The sequence below is a fragment of the Penicillium canariense genome (assembly GCF_028826845.1).
Source record: "Penicillium canariense strain IBT 26290 chromosome Unknown utg000006l_segment0_segment0, whole genome shotgun sequence".
NCBI lineage: Eukaryota > Fungi > Ascomycota > Eurotiomycetes > Eurotiales > Aspergillaceae > Penicillium > Penicillium canariense.
This window is the reverse complement of record NW_026622733.1, coordinates 2,599,831-2,620,023: the sequence shown is the minus strand read 5'-3', so window position 1 is coordinate 2,620,023 and position 20,193 is coordinate 2,599,831. Positions and strand designations below refer to the sequence as shown.

Genomic DNA, 20,193 nt, shown 5'->3' with positions numbered 1-20,193 from the left:
TAATCGATTTCACATATTGCTATGTGACCAATTCTAACTTCGGCTTCACCAAATGCTGTGCTGACAGACTTTGAGATATCTCCCTTGAATAAAGTAGACAGAATAAACTATCGTTTTAAGGGTGTACCACATTCCATAAAGTTTAGGGGATGGACGTCTAAATCCCTTGATTGTCTCAAGTTTGAGACCCTGCTTACTTCGGCAGGCGGGGCCATTGTGTTGGAGTACGATCAACAAAGTCACTGATCCCTGCAAGCCAGGCAGGGCTATTAGGCAATTTCCTTCCACGAAGCAGGCAACCCTCATACGCAGATGAGCCTCGGTTTCCCTGGCCTCCTCTGCCGGTCTAGGCACAGAGCAGACTCACATCATATCAAAGTAGGACTTGACATATAACGCATTGCATATGCATGCAAGATGGGCGTTCATCACATACAGAATGTCACCAGGGCCCCAATTTGGAATCGCATAAGAAGGATACCATTTCGGTTAGCTACCTTATTCTGGTATAGCTTGGTGGCGTTGAGATGATGGCTCCGACCTCTTGGTTTGACGTATGTTGCTTATTTCAGGTGCATAAATCAGTACTGTGGATACTTCCAATTCAACCAGGATCTGACCCGACTCGAGTTGCCTGCATGAGGTCTGAAAATTTCTCTCACTTAGTGCGTTCGTTCTATACGAACTGTCAGTGCGCAGTATCACATGCCCCTATGTTAGTGACATTGCGGGTCTCATTGATAATCGCGCGAATGAGTCCAAGTCGAAACGATCGATCCAGCGCCCGATGCTACAGTGGTTCCTTCTAATCCATGTTATGGCTGCGATCCCTTTTAGCCGAGATTGAAGGACGCTTGGTTCTCGATCCGCCTCCCATACCCTACCAACCTCCTTCAATAGAGGATAAGGGGTTTTTGGATGGCGGTTTCTACCACGGCTCCTGCTACGATGGACTTTCCAGCTTATCTGCACTCCTCATTCAAACCACAAAAGTCAAGGGGTTCTTAGTGCCCCGCCGTGAGGTTCGACCGCGAGAGTGCGGACAACACCCCAACCCCTCCAAGAATAGTACCTTTGTCACCGGAACGTTTATCCGTCCGTTTAGATTCTTTGGCTAGACCCTGTCCATTGCCGATCATTAAGTCTTGAAATGATACGCCGGATTAACGAAAATAAGACAATGAGTAGCTGTCTTGGATTTCCAGGAACGATCCTTTTCTCACATAAGACAAGCATCGGTCGGAATTAGATACGATCAACAGCCCGACTGACCTCTTCAAACTAGAGACACTTGGAGTGCAGTTTGGCTTCCTGAATCGATGTTTGGGCTGTTTAATGTCAACGTTAATAATGCTGCGTGAGGACGCAAGGATCAATATTATCGGCCCATTATTTTCCTTAATACCAAGCCAATCACTTATTTATCTTGGTATATGCATGTTTCCGCTCGGACAGTGTAGGTTGACACGCCGGATGTTGCCCCAGCCACAAAGCATGACCGGGCATGAGTGGAAGAATGCTAACCCTTTTAACACAATAAATATCACGGAAAGCGGATACAACGGGACCATATGTACAGCGATCTCCCACTGTTTTCCTTTACACGGGCTTAGGAAGCCCGTGGCTGTCAAGGACGCTACAGATTTCTTCTTCCTGACACATTCAGCTCCACATATTCTCCGTATCTGACATTCGTCCAGTGCGTGCGCCGCCGTAAGGGGGTTTGTAGAAGAGAGTAGAAAATGACAAGCTTACAACTACGTTCGTAAGGGACTTGGTGGAAAATTTCATCCACAATGAGCCCGTGCGCACGCCTACCGGGCGATCCGCATTCTGTTGAGATTAGATATTACATAAAGATGATATACAACTTGCGAGTAGAAGAAGACTTGATTGCAGAGGGCTATTTTCTAGGCCATCAATCCTACTTCATACCTATACACTTCTGAGCTGCCCGTTATTTCTATGGAAACACAAAAGAAATTCGGGAGCCCCGGGGAGAATGTTGTAGAACTCCACCGTCCAGCTCGCAAGCCACATAAGAAGGGTCCGTGAATGGTTCTCCGCTAGCTGCATCATCACGACCGCCACTGACAGCAAAATGCTTGGCCGCGCCGAAGGAGTTCGTCTCCCTGGCGCGCCCAGAACTCAATAGATTCCAGGCTCTTACAGATATTCGACATTATTAACCCAAACAATCACCCAATTCTGTTTCTGTGGAGGTAACTTTTCTGATTATAGGTTTGGATGAGCCAAGGGTATAGGAGAATTCCCGCCGTGCCCTTCACGTACACGAAGTGATTGACGTTTGGCTCTATATTAGAGGTAGTACTTTTGTGTTGTTTAACTCCTCAGGTGGATTGCGCCCTATCAGCAAGTGGACCTCTCCGCAATATTGACAGGATCGCCAGCGCCGGTGACCGTGCCACAGTTGGCAAGGATTAGCGATGCAAAACTCTTGAGGGCAAACCAACGTGCATTGAGCTTCTAGGGAACCCTCGCTAACCCATGCTGGATATAGCAGTCAGCCTTACGTCTCGATTCCCAACCCCGGTCTTGCACAAGTCAACCCTCTAGGGAAAGCCATCAGATCACACAAGAAATAACAAATCGCAAAAAGAAACATGGGGTAGAGGAGACGCAATGAGCGATCTTCGCAATTTGACAATATAAGCCCTTGCGATCTGGCATAATAATCCAAAGGTCATTTCTCTGCGGGGGTATGATACCGCTTGCGTTTTCGCGATCGGGAAAGGTGGGTGACAGCAGGCCAAGACCGGTTGTCTCATTTCTGATATTATTCTGCACTCGCTCTAATGAAACCGGGGATGAGTGATCAACACTGCAAACCGAGTCGTTGGGCTCAACTGTTGACGCACGGACATGCCCAGTGCAGCTAAGAAGGGCTATAGGGGTCAAAGCGCCAACGTGGCGATGCTCGCCGCTCGATTCGGTGATATCCAAACTACAACGATTAGTAAGGGAGGACATTGTGTTGTACCTTAGCCCCCATTCGAGCTTGAGGATAAAAGCCTCTTGCTGTTTCGTTTGCGTTGGACAGCAACCAAAATGGATAACATTTATTTTAGCCCGCCCTTTTACGATGACCTTTTCGAGTCCTTCGCCATCGAGTCGGCTGCAATTGCTCCTAGCCAGCCATCCACAAGAGATCGTGACCTTCCGGTTTATTTCCCCACATATGAAAACCTGAGTACCGCTCGTGGTGATCCGGGTGGTCTCAACACCAACAGACCGCCAAACAAGAAAGTTCTTATCCCCCGAGCTCCATCGCCCTACCATCTTACCTGCGGTGGTCGCGTCAGCCGAGCATGTGGAAACTGTCGCGAGCTGAAAGCCAAATGTAGCGGACACCAACCAGCTTGCCAACGATGCCAGCGCGCCGGCCTGCAGTGCTCCTACGGCCACGGGAAGCGCGAGAGGGTACAGAAGTATGTTTCGTGCCATGAAACTGTTGCTTTTCTCACATCGCACAGGCAAATAGCTGATCTAACATCCCGAGTTCAAATATATGAGACTCTTCTGAACACACTCTATCCTCGACTTGACCCGCCATCAGCCCAGCTTGTCGATCTAACTTTGCACAAGGTAAGAATCAGTCTCCAAATCTCTCATTCTTCCATATACTGACAGTATCCAGCGCTCCAGTCAAGAGACACCCTGTGGCCCTCCGGCCGCAGACAGATCGACCCCATTGCTCGATTCGGCGAAGAAGACTTGAGCCACAACAAGGTTGTGCAGTCGATTGATATTATGGGCCAGGACCTGGACCGAACCAGATGGGAAGAGCAACTGACCAAAGAGCAGTTGGTGGGTAAAGAAGCATAGTCTGATAAAGGGTCTCAAAAGAAGCTTGTTAATACAAGGAAGCGAGATATACAGATAAAGCTGCTGAGAGAATCCACACGCCCGTAGCACCGTAAATCTTTGCAGGAGCCGTGCTTCCATAACCGATATTCAAGGAATTATTCCCAAATCCAACAGTTCTGATCCATTGTGGTGTGGCGCTGTTGTTAACCAGGATATCCGAATGGTAGGTATCAATAACACCATTAAATGACAACCTGATCTTGCCAACAACAGTAGTCGGCCCCGCTGTTGGGATCCCTCTAGTTATATTCGCCCACAGGGAAGAAAATCCGACAAAATATCCATCCACGGTGATGTTTGCTGTTCTGCTGTCGAAGTTCAGATTGACGGATGGATACGCCCAATCCCCCTCGGGAATGCCCGAGCGAAGTATAGCACCAGGGTTGATCAGGTACTCATTACTTTCGATGCTACTGCACGAGTCCATAGTTGCATTGAACGCAACTAATTCCCTGTCCAGAAAAAGCCCCCCATTCTCGGCGGTGAGATTGTATGGAGCCTTGGAAGTTGGCGAGAGCGTCAAATTGAAAATGTCAGCAACAGAAGTGCTATTCCAGACCATTCCTTCTGTAATCACGGTGTCATTTGAAAACGGGTATACGATTCTAATAGTCAACGTCAGCGAATGTCTAACCCTTTCGGAGAGAAGGCATTGAGGCACTTGCGGTGAAGATTCCAATGTACCGGCCAAAGATGGGTTAGACGTATACATCAAGTCTCCGATGCCAGTTATGCCTGCTGGAAAAGATCTGCCAAGAGTAGAAAAGTTGAAGCCAGGATCCCAGAAGGTGAGATACATATTCACAGGATTAGTGCCAACATTGTACGGTCCGCGCTCGGTGATAGCAAGAACCGATGGGAAAGACGTTGTGAATGTCTTGCCTCTCAGGCTCGGACATAGTGAGTCATTGAGATTTTTCCATCCGACCACGGGAATTATTTCGATTTGTGCCGTCGCATTAAAGTACCTAGAACGATCAGTCTTGTTAGTACTGAGAGGTACATATGTTGAACGTACGATCCAGCCCATGCGTAGAGAGGACCAAGCCCCGTAACATTTAGTGGACGAAATGGAAACGAAGGATTCCAAATTGGTGGTACCTTTGCCGAAACGACAGTAGGGGTCAAAGTCAAAAGCCAGAGGACTGAAGCCCACCGCATGTTTGGGATGGCAAAAGATTGAAAATCGGAGACAAAATGGTAAGCGTTAGACAGGCATTTTTGGTCTGGGAATTGACTAAGGAAGCCGTGGGACGCAAGCGAATATTAGACGGACAGCATCTACTGTACAGTACATCAATATCGGAATCAGCGGAACATGCGCAAAGCTAGTGCGCCAGCGGAGGCTAATGCTACGAAAACAGGTGATAGTCCAGCGACAAGCCTTTTAGTCTCCATAATTTCGGCTAACATTGCATCGTTCAATGGACGAAGCGAAAAGAGGCGGAGTACTCTAGCGTGGAGTGGAAAATGGATGCTGTAAACAGCCGTCACTTGTATACGCACTAGTAAGCAACTAAATTGCCGCACGGAGCCCTTGTTCGCGCCCAAGCCATATACTGAATGTAACCCTGTAGCCACTATGATCCCTAGCGGCTAACCTGTGGAGAACGGATGGGAAAGGGGCAGTTTTAGATGCTATCAAGTCATGGAGCAGTAACTTACCGCCTAGACAAGGGGGTTTGCAATGGGGGCACTTTCCGCTAACGTTGCTAACCCTCCTAAAATCGCGTCTCCCATACCTCCACACCTTCTTCTACCGCATACCATGACACGAAAAAACGCTCTAAACGCGTCAAAATCGCAGGATCAAGGGAGAGGCTTTATCTACGCTATAGACGCATATTAAAAAAGCCAATTCCCCTCCCCTCACGCAGCAGCTGCGCGTTACGAAGTGCCGGAGGCCATAGCACAGGATAGGATAACAGGAATACTCTCTAACTATAAATAAGCGTCACTATCGGCTAAAGCTACTTTCTACTAAGGGATATCGCTAAAACAGTAGAATATTTAATACTAATATACGAGGTCTAGTGCCTAAGCCCTCTGCTTCGAGATATAGCTAATATAATCCTCCAGTAATAGCTTGCGGCTCGATACCCCTACCTATAGTCGGCAAGAATTGACCATCAGAATTCACTCGCCAGCCAGAGCTTCGTACGCAATTTTTAGGCGATATTACTATCAGCGCGCTCTGAACGATAACCCAAAGACCTTTGGACGCGTTATCAATGACAACGGTGTCCGTGGCCCTGCATCTCGCCGGTGCTGCTCAGAACTTGGAGCCCTTTCACAGTCTGCCCCGTGCAGGGTGGCGTGCTGGACGTCACTTTGAGTTCCTCCCCCGTGTTGTCATCGTTATAAGAGCACTCAATGCCCACTATCATCTCTTTAGCCCGAATTGTCTTCCTGGAGGACCACAGTGAGTTGATTAGGTGATTACGGAATGCTCACCGACGAACCCAGGCTGCTTAGGGGCGTATTCAATTCTACTTAGTGAGTAAAAGCAGGGAGAGGGTGAGCACTTGAACGGAAGGGAACGCCAAGCGTTACTACCTAGACATCATCCGTATATATGCAGGGAGTCTCTTCCGTGGCAAAATCCGTGTATTCTTGTACCTGGAGAGGGGGCCGACGGCGGCAAAACATCCCGAGGGCCATAGCCACATCAGGAAACACAGCAGGACCGAACACCAGAGAAGAGCTATTTGAATAGTAGCGGGCCATGGTAGTTTCAGATATCACTGGAGGAATACATATGATAGGACGTAATCCATCTCTAAGGGGCTCGGGCAACCCGCGACCCCGAACTATGCCACTTAACAGGGTCTATAAGCCGAAAGACAATCAAAGCACAAGTCCCAAGAGCCAAAACCCAAATGAGAGCCTAAAAATGAAAGGTATCGACTGTATGAATAGGCATTGGAGATTGACCGATGGCACTCCGGAAACCCCCAAAATCAAAACCACCCCATCTATCTGAACGCCATAATAGAGTAATCGGTGTTGCTTATGTACAAGAGATGCTGATGCAAGTAGGTTCCATCACAGCTCGCTGTGAGGCTGAGCTGAAGGGGGCCGAGACCCTTCAAACTTAGGAGCCTGGATCTTCCAGGGGCGAGGAGGCACAGGCAGACCCAGCCAGAAGGCCCAGAGCCGCTGCCCTTCCCATATAGTAATCTCAAATCTGCATAGAAAGTCAGTGAACTATGCCATGATACATATACAGCTCAGGGTAAACTTACATGGTCCGGGGAATGTCTATCCAGCTGCGCAGGACATACACAGTCACATCCCATACCATATCAAACTCGACCTTGAGATCATCGAAGAAAGAGGAATCCGGCTTTCGGGGCGGACGCTCCCACGGGAGACGGTCGACCTTCTCTCGCCCGTAGATATACTCGCCCTCATCATTCTCATAATAGAACTGTCCCGTACCATCATGGAACAACTTCCGAGCTTGCGTACCTTCATGTTGAGCCTCAACGTGGTTATGCGTCGAGGGCGCCGAATGCCGCAGTGGGAACGCATTCTCCTGGCCCGCTTCCAGAGCTTCGTGGAAACTGCGCGCAGCAGCGATACTGTGCGAAATGCGCCCCAGCGTGTTGATCAGGGCAACCAGCTCCGTGCGGCGCAGCGGCGGGTTCTCCCCGTTCTTGGTCTCGTCATACTCGAACAGCACCTTCAGGGCTGTCCCGTACCCATTCACTTGCAGCTTGCCCCAGAGTCGGCACTTATCGCACCCCACGCAGTCCATCAGCCGGCTGACGTTGCGGAAGCGATTGCGGAAGTCCTCCTTAAGGCCCTCCGCGTTCGGGTCCTGGAACATGAGGTTCTCGTCGAAGATCTGGGGCGGCCGCGAGAGCACCTCCGTCAGCTGGTTAATCCGCTGCTTGGTCTCGACGTCTTGGTCTGGGTCGCTGGTGCAGAAAGTGTAGCCCTGCAGGTGCTTGCGAAGCTTGGCGACGGCGCGAGAGACAAGTGCGTAGTTGAAGTACATGTTGGAGATGCGCTCCGGGTGCTCGTGTAGCCGGTCCTTGTAGCACTGCATGTTCGGGTGCCACTCGCCCGTCGTTTGGTTGAGGTAGTCCCAGCAAAGATGCGTGGAAATGGAGGCATGCATCCCGCTGATTAGCCGGTGGAAGACGCGCTTCTCCAAGCACTCGTTGTCCAAGGGCAAGCCGTCGAGACGCTGCGACTCTTTCTGCAGGACGTTCCGGAAATCGGACACGGCTTGCAGTCCACCCATCGGAAGGTTGAGCGACTGCTCTTCCAGCTCCTCTGCCATGGGCTTCACAAAGCAGTTCTCGCGGTAGATCGCGTCCCAAACTTGGTGCGCGCCCTCTCCCGCATACCCTGTGAATCGCTCCGGGTTGTCAACCAAGCTCACGTAGTCACCCTTGCCGGCCGAGCCCTCGTCCTCGGGGACACAGTAGTCCCGGTCGTCACATTCGTCATCGTACTCGACCACGCAGCTCTCTCCGACACCTTCACCGAGCATACCCTGGAGTGGCCTCTCCTTGGGACGCTCAGCCTGGACCTTGCGGGGCGGATGGTTCGCCTTGGGGCCTTCCAGCTTGCTCAGCTCCTCCGATCGCCAGACGAGCGGGATGTCTTCGTCGGATTCAATGGTGTTCACGGAGCACGCAATATTGCCGCACATGCTATTTGAGTCTGACCAGAAGGGACATTCTTTGTTGAAGAGGTTCAAGCGGTAGTAGGAGAAGAAGTCTGTTTGGAGAGTGATGGACTGGAGGAGAGTGTAGATTTCGTCGTTGAGTTTGTTGATAGTGCCATAGGACACACATGCGTCAGAAACCATAGCTGACGGGTCGATCTATAGACAGCATCGCAGCGTGAGTATTTGAACAGCAGTGACCTCAACCTGAACTGTCCAGAGTGGCGGGTTTCAACTTACAGCGCACTTCATCGTGTCCAACCCTTCTGAGCCATGACTGCCAGCGTCGGCCAGATTCGCACAGGCAAAGACCGCCGCCGCGTATAGCAGCCTAGCCGTTGACCGCATCGCGCCCACCATCGACAATGCGCAGGAAATCAGAGAATGTAGTGCGATAGAAGCGCGGCGGCAAAGGAGATGCGAGGTGGCGCCAAAGGCCGCAGATTCGGCAACCGTCGCAATTCAAACTATGGGCTCGAAATGGGGTCGCGCAGGCCAAAGTAATTATTAGCACGCAGACATGCCCGGAAGGAGCGCACGATGTAGTAAGCCAAGTTGAGAAAGAAAGAGTGGACGAGTCAACAAGATAACAAATCACGAAGTGGACAGACTGGCCTCGGCGCAGTGGCGGGTCCAGCGTGGATCGACCGATCCGCCGCGCCAAGAAGTGCCGTGGTCTGATCGAATTTACGCGCTGATTGGCCCGTTGGTCTTGGGCAAGTTCATGACATTGCCAGACAGTACATAGATTTCCTGTCGTACGACCAGCGTGGGGGCTGGCTGATGTGTTGAGCAGTCGGAGGATCTGAGGCTTAGCATCCATCCCCGGAAGGTCACTCTACATGCCATATTTCCTCCGCCGGGTGAGCTTTTATGAGTGTCACACAAACAGCTTGGTCATCATGACCAGCGCTCCCGTTTAGTTTAGTTCGGGGCTCGGTCAGTGACCCCCTCTTGTAGTTCAGTTCGGTAGATTCGAATGAACCGTGATTATCTACCTCACAATTTCCTCCGTTACCAGTCAGGCTCACTGAGTAAATTTCAAGTCTGGGCTCAACACTCAAAGATTGATCAGGGGCATCGATTGCACACTTTGCCCCGCAATACTATCTCTTTGCGGCCAACCTTTTAATGTCCCTTCTTTATCACCGTGCCATATATTATGTTGAGGTGTTCAGTCTTCTCAAATACCGAATGTTTGAGCCCCAAACCCATTTCGGCCCTAAGTTCCATAGCCGGTGGACTAAAGGCTCATCATGAGGTAACCTATTCAGGACTCCACATCAGCGTGTTCGTATGCTTCATCTTGTATTATCTCCGTCGTCCTTTTGAAAGTCCTGCGTTTCAAAATCCACCCGTGGAATTCCCCCGCGTTTAGTAACACCATCGCCGAGATGCCCGAGTACCAAGGCAGCTACGACCTTGATCGTGGTGGCAGCTTCCTCGGGGATCTGTCCCCTACCATCAAAAGATACAAATCCCATGGAGAACCGCAATTCTTAGACATGGTCGAATTTGAAAACGCTCGCTTCGAAGCCTCGATTGACATGAGTGATTTTCTCCTCTTTCACGCAAGCACACTTTCTTTACGGCCGAAATTGCTTCGTTTTTACCAGGACTGAGCCTTGGGCTTAAGCTCGATTCCTTCAAATGGGCCGCAGCAAGGCAATTCTTATCCAATCAATTTAACAGTTAACGGTCCTCCCTCGGAGTAGTAGTCTTGTACAAAGAAGTAAGGTTCAGAGAAAATAAGATAGAATGGAAAAGGGAAAAAGAAAACCAAGTCGCACACCCGGCGCAGGACAGAGAAAGTTACAAGAATGGCAGGGTGTGGGTGGTGTGTTGGGAGAGAGGAAGCAGTATCAGGCCAACGAGTCTCTCCGTGCATCTATCCATGCATTCCATCCATCCACACAAACCCAACAGTTCCAGTCTGACCATACCTAGCACTAAGTACTTAATTCCCAAGTATGTGTGAACCGTCCGTCCTTCAACCGTCCGTCCTCCGGCCTGTCTGTCGTTCGCAGGTTGTTTTATGTTGTGGGTATCGGTACACATCGCTCATGATCAGGGGGTAATCAGGGAGGGGACATTAGTCTCGTATGGCCGTCGGCGGCGGGGCAATTGCCAAAGAAATGTTTTAGTAGAGCCACGGTTCCTCCTTTCGCTTGTCAGGCATCAAGACAAAAGAAAAGATGAAAAAAACCAGGGTAAGCTCGCGGCTTTACTCGTGATCGCCATGGGCCCAGCTAGGCTGGTTGTGGCGGGACGGATTGTGCAGCGAGGTAGCAGTGCGAATGGGCTCAGGGGACTGGTCGTAGTTGTCCCACGACGACTCCATCATTTTGACGGCCTGGGCGCGGTCTGAGGCCATGGGCCGCGGGGTCTGTCTGCTGGACTTGCTAGGCGCGGGCGAGACGTCGGTCATCTCCCAGTGGGGGTCGAAGTCCTTCTTGCGGTGGGCGTTGTTGCCACCCACCAAGAGGGGCTCTTGCTTCTGGTCCCCGCCCTTGGTGGGCTGGGACGAGCCGTTCGCGTTATAGAGCCGCTCCTCGTCGAAGAGCCGGTTCTCATACAGGCCCTTGTCGGGATTCTGGACGATGCGGTCGTCCTCCTCGTCCTCGCTGTCGTCCGTCATGTCGAAGTGCACATCCGCATCGCGGCGGGGCTTGGGCACGGCTGGTCGAGAGGGAGGGGATTCGGCCTCCGCATTGTCATCGCTGAAGCCGAAATGACTGGTGGGCTCGGCATTCTGGGAACGCGCGGGCTTTTGCGGGGTGGCGAAGTCGCCGAAGTCCCACTGCGCCTGGTTGCGCGACTTGCCGCGCTTGGGCTCCTCCTTGATCTCCGGATCCACGGCGCCAATCTCGAAGTGGTTGAACTTCAGAGGGTTGGTCTTGTACGGGGCACGCTCGTCTGTGGGGGTGTAGTCTTCGAAGATCCGACTGCCCTGGAAGTTGGAGCCAGCCTTGGGAGCAATCGCTTTCTCCGACTTTGAAGGCGTGCCAGGCATCTCCTCGTCGTCTCCGACAAACAGCTCACCGTACTGTCGGGGGGCAGGCTGGGCAGCTGAGCGAGCATATGAGCGCCGAGAATCTTTGTTGTCCTCCTTACTGGGCGACAACAGCTCGGTCAAGGAGGCAGCGGCATAAGGGTCACGGGTGTGTCTCTTGCCAGGAGAAGAAGGTCTCGGGATATCGTCATGCTCCGGTTCTTTCTCGCCCTTCTGAGGAGAGAGGAGATCAAAGAGCGAGTCGGCGGCGTAAGGGTCCTTCATATGTCGCTTGCCTGGCGACGAGGGTCTTGGAGGCAGGTTGTTGCTGCCATCGTGGGAGTGGGCGAGGGCTGGCGCGGCGGATTTCGCTTTTGCAGCGGACTTAAGCAGACGGATCTGCTCGTGCGCTTGGCGGATTGGCCAGGAACGGCCGCGCGCGCCAATTACCTCCACCTCCTTCAGCAGCGAGCCCTGGTCCCAGTAGATGCGGACCTGTTGAATTTGGTGTTCGGCGTTAAAGTGGACGATGTGGACCTGCAGGGAAAAAACATGCATTAGATCGCCGCTATGTGGACGTTGGTGCTCTGCAAGCTCGGGGAACTTACCGTGGGGAAGGTCACGACGCGGTCAGCCAGGAAATTATCATCGAGCGAGGGGAGATACGCCCCGCCGCCCTCCAGGAACTCCAGAGTGGTCTCGACGTCTAAGCACAACGCGTCGGAGCTCTCGACCGCATTGATGATCTGTTCGGACTTCTTCTTAACGATGCTGGCTTGTCGCGACGCATGGGTCGCGATCGCGTCGGCGCCCTCGAACGTGGTAGTGGTGGGGACGTAGATCAGCGAGGCATCGGCGGCCACGGGGGCATTCTTGGGGCTGGCCAGAAACCGCTGGTAGCTGTCCTTGAGGTAAGTCATGGTGGCCAACCGGTGGATTCAAATCAATCTGCAAGGGAAGACTGCAGAGACAGTCGGGGGAGGAGGGGAGGAGACGGGAAGATATCAGGGGTGGGAAATGAGCCAGGCCGAGGGGAAGCTACAGGGAAGGTGGAACTCCAGAGACGCGAGAGTCTGTAGGAACGACTGGATGTCTCGAAGGAGCATCGGAAGAACTGCCTAAGACCCTCCGGGCACGAACGTGAAAATGCCGGAGAAAGCACTGTTTGCCTGTAGCGAATCCCGCGGTACTAGGTACAAGCACCGCCTACAGATCGGGTGCCAATTGGCGCGGTACTGGGTACTTCTGGGCCTTTCGCCGGGCCGGCAGCGTTTGGCGTCAGAGTAAATAAACCACGCGCACGGGGACGGCGAAAACGCGCCAGTGTTTCACCAGCGGGTGGTAGAGCCCCAGTGGCAGAGCCACGGTTGAGCCCTGGTTGAGCCCTAGTCGGGCTCGCGTCTCTCCGGCAACTCGTGAATGTCTTGGAGAAAACGCGTTAGAGTTCAAGACATGCCAGAAATGTGCCAGGAGTACGGACTAGAACTAGAACTACATCGCTGTATACATAGGCGTGCGCAGACACGGTGACAGAGCTAGGAGTCAAACCCCAGGCATTTCGGGTATATTGTACATATCTTCAGCTGGTCTGGGGGCAAACCACAACAGGATGGGCCGGGCCTGGGTCGATCTGCTGCTCGGCAGCCCAAACGGGACACCTTTTTGGCCCCCGTATGAGTCCTGCAATCTCGAACGCAAGGCCAGGAGTATGTGGAACATGGGAACGCAAGGATCAGTCCAGAACAGGGCATTTATCTATGTGCACCTCCCTATTTCATGGAGCTCTCGCGCTCGTGGAGGAACAGAATATCTCATGCGCGCAAAGGACTCAAACATGGCCTGTCCTCCTGGTAAGCTCCCAGGAGCGCCTATTTGCCATTCTTCTCTTTTAGGTGTTCCTGTTGATCGCAAGAAGTGTTTCAAATATTCGCTGTGCAGCTGGCAAGAGTCAACTGCATCGAGGACAAAATCATAATAGTGCGAGGAGTGGTCGGGTATGTTGCAGCTCGTTTCTCGTTACAGTGGTCTAAGGGAGAACAATATCAGTTAGCTTCTGAGTAGCAGAAATTGGGGAAGGGCAGAAGTCCGTACCCAAGGTAATCCTCCTTGATCGTGCCGATGGCGTTGATCGCAGCCACGTCAGGCTTGACACCGAGAATCTTCAGGCGCAGACTCGTTCCTTTTTCAATCACTTGGTCCGCATGATCGGTGTACTGCGGAGGCACGGTGTTTGGTTCCCACTTGATGTCGGAGGGAATGTTCTTTTTCCTATGTCAGCACTAGAGCTCGGAGAGGAACCAGGGTTTGCCCATACTTTTCGCGCAATGAAGACCGACAGCGGGCCGGCCAGTGTAAAGATACCGGTGGGTTTGACGGAGGTTACGATTGCATCAACCTAAAGAGAGTTAACCCGTCAGCAACTGCTCAGAAAGCTAGAACTCAGCACCCAGAGCCTGCTCCCAGAACACATACCGTCTCGCCGCGGAACGGTTTCCAGATAATCGCACGGTATTTGATCGTGTATTCTGCACTTCCGCTCGACGGGACGACTCGTCCCTCGCCAATGTCGACCATGTCCATCACACAGATCACGAAGTGGTCACCCGTACACCGGCCCTCTTCCTCCTCGTTGAGCCGAGCGATCAGGAAATCGCGCATGTTCGGTCCAAAGTAAGAGGGGTGCATGGTAATGACCTTGGTCTCTTCCTTGAGGAAAAACATCTTGGCGGTGGTCGACGGATCGAGGTCAATTCACTGGGGTAGTCGACTGGGAGTTCGGCGGTGCCGGCGCGAAAAACAGGAGCCAAGAAGCGGGAAGAATCTCTCAATCCCTCGGGTATCGTACACTCTTTGGTCGCCCAGGTGTTTCGGCTCGAAGGATTGTGGCTGCTTCCCAAAAAGCAGTGGATTGCGGTAGAGAGGTCAGAGGTCGGTGTCGACAGCTGCTAACTCATGACCTGCGGGCGAGGCGAAGCTAGAGGGGCAAGATCGCGTCGAATGAGCGGAAAGGATACGTGGGAGCAGATGCGGTATCTGCCTGGGTGGAAGAGGCAGATACACAGAGGCTACCAGCGCGATGTCAGAGCTTGCCTGGGACTGTCGGCCGTTCTCTCCAGTGGCCCCAGGTTCATTGGAAAATATGGTCACGTGATGACTATCCGCTCAGTCCATGCAAGGTTAGGTACGAAAAGCGCATCAGACAAAGAAATTCTAATTTATTGACCACTTTCGGGTGTTAATAACCATGAATACACTTCTCTGGTCCTAGTAAATTGTGATCATCATTCTGTGAGTACGCAGCACTGGCGAGTTGAGGCATCGTTGTAACTATATATTCTTCCTGCAGTAAAGCGGGCTCCACCGGGCTTAAGTGATGACTTCCAGCTAGGTTGGTGTACACAAACTCCAATTTACGGTTCGTTAGGTAGGTAACCTTTGTCATTAAATCACAGCCATGTCGATTAGCAAAGGTTGCTCTAAACCAAATATGAAACTCAAACACCAAGATGTTCACTCCCGTGAAGAAGTAGGTAGGGCCAACCAGGTAATGTCTATCCGACACAGTCCCACACCAACTTAGAACGCCCTATGTTTGAAGTGACGATGCAAAAAGTGACATGTAAAGCCGGGCCGGCGAGAGTGTCAATTGTGTGGGATAACCAGTTTAGCAAGCCACCCAAGCGCCAACGTGTGTGAACCCGCGACAGAGTTGGGCCAATGTCCGACTTCTTACAGCATCGGCGACAAAGCTCCACTGCGAGGTGTACCAACACAAATAGGCATAGAAAAGCCGAGATGAGATACGCTAGGTAGATGCCGGCTTTCTCCAAATCACCTCCCGCATCTTTCAGCCAGGAGGAAATTGTTGGTCAGGTGAAAGAGGGGGGCGGGTAACGCCTAAGAAACGGGGGGAGGGGTGAGCTGCTCTTCAGATGGCTTCAGTAGCGCTTCATCTAGACTGTAGGTAAAAGGTCATTTTCTTGCTTCAATACCTCGCACTTTCTTTTTATCAAATCAGAAAGTGAAGCTTAATCTTGAGCCGAGTCTCGATAGCACTCTGACCCCCGCACTGACCCTCGGAGTGGGCGATCCGCCCGAGATGCCTTTGCTCATCGCAATCGCCTGCTCCCCTTCTTTACTACTACCTCAGCTTGCATGAAAGTCTCCTATATACATTCTGACCCAAATGTCTCGCTGTTTGGGAGCCTGAGATCGTGGCCCCTTATAGTGTATTCTCGAGCCGCCTGGATCTAACAAAGGTCTTGCCTAGGCCACTGAATGCAGTAAAATCCGGCATATTAAGATAACGCATACACAGGCCGCAGTGGATATCATGGCTTTCTTTTGACTTTCATTTATGCACGGTATTGAGTTGTGTACACCTATGAATGGCTCATTAGGTGTCTGTAATCACGGGTGGGGCCAAATATCATCGTGCAGCCTGCAAACAAATCCAAGAAGCCAAGAGATCCGAGAGCCTTTGTTACAGCCCGTGTCCCGGTTGGACTCTGCAAGGCTGGACGGTTTGACCGTCACTGCTTTTAACCCCCTGATTCACTACTCATAGGAGCCGAATCATCCGCCTACTCTGACCAAGGCTGAACTTTGCTATTCCGCAACTTGCTGAAGGGGTTTGCGCAGTGTCTCAGCAGTCGTCATGATTACTATCAACTACCCGTTTCTCATGAACCTCTGCGCCGCGCAGATACTTTTGGTCTTTGGTCTTCTTCTGCTTTATGTCATCTATCAGTGCTTTTTCTCGCCGTTGGCAGGATTTCCGGGACCTTTCTGGGCTAAGCTGACCAAGCTATATCGGGCTTATATCTCACTTCGAGGAAATGCGCATCGGGACTTTATTGCCTTGCATAGAAAATATGGTAACATAGTGAGGGTTGCCCCTAATGAACTGTATTTCTCCTTTATTTTCATATGTGAGCGAGTTTGATTCTAAGAAATGCAGGAGCATAGCAGACCCAAAAGCCTTTCGAGAGATATACAGTATGTTAAATCCTCAGCCATTCTGTTTTTGAAGCCTTTTAACATCTCCTACAGAAGCTGGGAATAAGTTTCACAAAGCTGCAGCTTATAACGTCGTCCAAGGCACCCGCTCATTCGATCTTGTTGGCCAGCGAAATGAAAATATCCACTCTGAGCAGCGGAGGCTCGTGGCTCGCGCATATTCCATGGACTCTATGGTTTACCTTGAACCTAAAGTCAATCTGGTGATCTCGCAAATGGTGGAACAGCTCGACAATATCAGTGGCCAAACTATTGATCTGGGGCTATGGTTGCAGCTCTTTGCCTTTGGTATGTGAACTATATTGAATAATCATTCAAACGACAGCTGACACAATGTAGACGTTATTGGGGCGATCAGTTTTTCAAAACCTTTCGGATATGTTAAAGCTGCAGACGATCATGGCCTGTTCCTGCGAATCCAAAACTCTATGTCATCTATCGCGTGGCTTATGCATGCAGGCTGGATCTTCCGACTGCATCAAACACTTAGCCCTATTTTCGGGGACTGGCTCGCGGCAGCAGATCGCAATGGCCACTTTTTCAAAGTGGCGACCCAGGAAATCGAAGCTCGAAAGGCCCGCGGTGGCGACAGTAAGGACATACTGGGGCAGCTCTTCACAGCTCAGGAGGCAAAGCCCCAATTGACCGACCAGGATATCACATTCATGATGACATCAAACGTTTTTGGCGGCTCGGATACAACGGCAATATCTCTCTGCGCGGTGTTTCATATGCTTCTGAAGAACCCGGATGCGTATAATTGCTTGATGGATGAATTCAAAGAGAGGAGATCCCTGGGGAAGTTGAGCGACCCAGTTACATTTGAAGAGGCGGAGTCTTGCGAGTATCTCCAGGCTGTGATGTATGAGTCGATGCGTCTCCACCCGCCGTTTGGGATGATCATGGACCGAGACATGCCAGCTGGGGGAATGAATATTAGCAAACATCATATTCCTGAAGGAGTAAGTAGCTTTGAACACCCATATGCTTTGCATAAATCTCATTGTCAAAGACGGTCGTTGGAACTATACCCTGGGTTATCCATACCCTTCCTGAGATATGGGGCTCCGACGCCGAGGAATTTCGTCCCGAGAGATGGCTGGACAAGGAGAACCAGAAATATTTGAGTGAGTATCATACAACACGATACATCTTAATTCAAGATCCGGGATACTGATAGGCACTGTCAGAGCGATTTTTCTTCGCCTTTGGTGGTGGCTCGCGGACATGCATTGGAAGGAGTGAGTAGCACACTCGGCTTTGTCCTTTGGGCTCCAAGTGCTGATAACAGAATCAGATATTAGCTGGCTTGAAATGACCAAGGTATCGGCTGTCGATTTCTATTTTGATATCTGATTTCCCTCTTACTAAGTTTGATATTGTGCAGCTTATTCCAACTCTTCTCATGCGCTATGACTTCAAGCCTGTGGTTGGAATGAATGTCGTTGAAGATTGCGGGTGAGTTAAACAAAGTCCTTCATTCTGTGTATGAGCCTTGACCAATGTGCTCGCTCCAGTGCTCTGGTACTCCTTCAAGGGGTAGAGGTTCATATGATGAAACGGTCAACTTGAAGAGTTCAACATGGTGACGTTGCATCGCCAATGTAGAAGATTGAAACGCGTGATGAAAATCTGACTATTATTGGTGGGTTCATTTGACCTCAAGAGAACGATGGTACTTGGGTAAAATACTTGGGTTGGCACGGATGTTCAGTCTGATTTGATGAATATTCCTTCGACTGTACTTCATGACAAGATCCATCGGTCTCGGTAGAATCAAGAAATCTATGTCAATTTTGAGTTCAGATGCAAGTTGTTAACTATCAACAATCCTGGAATTCACTTCAGGACCAGCTTGTTTATTGCCCTAGAGAGTCGTCTAGATGGATAATGTTCCCTGTCATCTGGTACGTAATATTACGAGAAATCTGAGCATGAACTATCTGTAATACCATACAGAAACACCTCCCCAGTTCCTCGGCCCAAGCACATGACGGCTTGTGCATGACAGATTGCACCACTTAGCGCGTCCGAATAACTGATGATGTAGCCAAAAGACGTTCTCCCCAACCAATTTCCTCCAGCATCCGCCGACCATCTCCCTCCACCCTCTCCACCGGCCAGCACTTCAGGATGTCGCTGAATCTCGAGAAACAGCTGCTCTTCGTGAGTTCCCAGCCTCGCCCAACCAAGCTGAATACCATGGGACCATGGCTGACTTTCCGCAGTATGGAGCTTATCATAATAACCCGGTATGGTACCCCTCACTGTGTAACAGTGATGGCCCGTGTTGGCTAACGAGATTAATAGGTGAACGTCGCAATCCACATTACATGCGTGCCAATATTGCTGTTTACCGGCATCGTCCTTGTATAACTCAGTCTCAAGCCTTCTCCGTATAGCCGCGAAGCTGACGAATGGATCTCCAGGCATGCAATTGCCCCCCCCTCCTTCCCACTCCTGATGTCCTCTCCTTCCAATACCTCCCCGCCAACGCCGGGACAATCGGAGCCTTTATCTACGCTATCTTCTACGTGCTCCTTGAACCAGTTGCGGGCGGCCTGCTCGCACCCCTGGTGATCGGCTCTGCAGCATGCGGCAACTACCTCCTCGGAACCTACGGGTGGGAAGTGAATTACTGGGCCGGGGGCATCCACGTTGTGTCCTGGCTTGCGCAGTTTGTTGGGCACGGCAAGTTTGAGGGACGCGCCCCGGCGCTGCTGGACAACCTCGCCCAGGCGCTGTTGCTTGCGCCGCTGTTTGTCTGGATGGAGATCCTGTTTTTCTTCGGCTATCGACCGGAGCTGAAGGCTCGGATGGACAAGAACGTGGAGACTGAAATTGCCAAATTCCGTAAGGAGAAGAAAGGGAAGGCTGCAGCGCAGTGAGGGCGGTTGGCTGGCTGGCTGGCTGGTCGGCGGATATGGTCCCCGGATCGCTGGTCTCTGTATCTTTCTTTCCAACTCTGCGGGGAAGCTCTTTGGTGATAGTTCTCTGAGCAAGCGTTGATTTGATTTCATATGATAACTATGCTATGGCTGCAAGTGAGTTTCTTAGGGGTTGCATTGACCCTTGTCGGGTTGTTATGCCCAGGCCGCATCTGTCTGACCGGTCTCGGAACTGGGCAGGACCCGGACCTTATACCCTCAAACACCTGGGGTGGTGATGATTGCTCTTCGGGAAATTCTTGGAAGACAATGAATAAAATTGAAGAACGAGGCGAGGAGAACAACTCCTCTAAAGCTATAGACTCTTACGGAGGACTAACTAACAAGAATATACTTAACTAGCTGACGGCCATATGGCATCTACTGGTTGCCGTGACGAAAGGCATTACCTAAGCACATCACTTGACCCAGGATTCCGCCGATCCGAGAAGGAAAAAAACGGGAAGAACTGGGCCGCCTCGGAGCCACCACCCTTCGCCCACGGTCTACACCCCCGACACACAAAGAAAAGGTGAATTTGGAGTCAAAATGGAGGCCAGTTAGTAGAAATGTTGGAATATACTCCGTGTAGAACATAAGATAGAAGGCTACCGCCCTCAGCGAGTCCGGGAAAAAGACACGGTGTTGAGGGTCCGCACTAGGGCCACATCGGAGAGTCCCCTGCC

At 51.3% G+C, this 20,193-nt stretch overlaps 7 protein-coding genes across 7 annotated transcripts; 3 read left to right on the top strand and 4 right to left on the bottom strand.

Moving 5' to 3' along the window:
• Positions 1-3,069: 3,069 nt before the first annotated feature.
• N7482_008915 (Zn(II)2Cys6 transcription factor domain-containing protein) lies at positions 3,070-3,846 on the top strand (the record flags this gene model as incomplete). Its single annotated transcript, XM_056691039.1, has 3 exons — positions 3,070-3,449; positions 3,495-3,606; positions 3,667-3,846. 3 exons carry the CDS (start codon positions 3,070-3,072, stop codon positions 3,844-3,846), a joined length of 672 nt encoding a protein of 223 aa, XP_056540804.1.
• Positions 3,847-3,874: 28 nt separating this feature from the next.
• On the bottom strand, positions 3,875-5,049 carry N7482_008914 (uncharacterized protein; the record flags this gene model as incomplete). The annotated part of the gene is made up of 2 exons (XM_056691038.1): positions 3,875-4,856; positions 4,907-5,049. 2 exons carry the CDS (start codon positions 5,047-5,049, stop codon positions 3,875-3,877), a joined length of 1,125 nt encoding a protein of 374 aa, XP_056540803.1.
• A 1,884-nt stretch (positions 5,050-6,933) lies between these two features.
• Positions 6,934-8,917, bottom strand: N7482_008913 (ER oxidoreductin; the record flags this gene model as incomplete). Its single annotated transcript, XM_056691037.1, has 3 exons — positions 6,934-7,075; positions 7,134-8,728; positions 8,810-8,917. 3 exons carry the CDS (start codon positions 8,915-8,917, stop codon positions 6,934-6,936), a joined length of 1,845 nt encoding a protein of 614 aa, XP_056540802.1.
• A 1,876-nt stretch (positions 8,918-10,793) lies between these two features.
• On the bottom strand, positions 10,794-12,481 carry N7482_008912 (uncharacterized protein; the record flags this gene model as incomplete). Its single annotated transcript, XM_056691036.1, has 2 exons — positions 10,794-12,098; positions 12,170-12,481. The coding sequence occupies 2 exons, from the start codon at positions 12,479-12,481 to the stop codon at positions 10,794-10,796; spliced, it is 1,617 nt and encodes a 538-aa protein (XP_056540801.1).
• Positions 12,482-13,577: 1,096 nt separating this feature from the next.
• N7482_008911 (DNA-directed RNA polymerase II subunit RPB7) lies at positions 13,578-14,282 on the bottom strand (the record flags this gene model as incomplete). Its single annotated transcript, XM_056691035.1, has 4 exons — positions 13,578-13,587; positions 13,653-13,822; positions 13,876-13,956; positions 14,034-14,282. The coding sequence occupies 4 exons, from the start codon at positions 14,280-14,282 to the stop codon at positions 13,578-13,580; spliced, it is 510 nt and encodes a 169-aa protein (XP_056540800.1).
• Positions 14,283-16,218: 1,936 nt separating this feature from the next.
• On the top strand, positions 16,219-17,757 carry N7482_008910 (cytochrome P450; the record flags this gene model as incomplete). The annotated part of the gene is made up of 5 exons (XM_056691034.1): positions 16,219-16,469; positions 16,522-16,559; positions 16,614-16,868; positions 16,920-17,542; positions 17,593-17,757. 5 exons carry the CDS (start codon positions 16,219-16,221, stop codon positions 17,755-17,757), a joined length of 1,332 nt encoding a protein of 443 aa, XP_056540799.1.
• Positions 17,758-18,631: 874 nt separating this feature from the next.
• N7482_008909 (2-hydroxy-palmitic acid dioxygenase MPO1) lies at positions 18,632-19,468 on the top strand (the record flags this gene model as incomplete). The annotated part of the gene is made up of 3 exons (XM_056691033.1): positions 18,632-18,832; positions 18,891-18,950; positions 19,010-19,468. Coding segments are annotated over 3 exons (720 nt in total), but the record flags the coding sequence as incomplete, so codon positions are not given.
• Between the last annotated feature and the right edge of the window lie 725 nt (positions 19,469-20,193).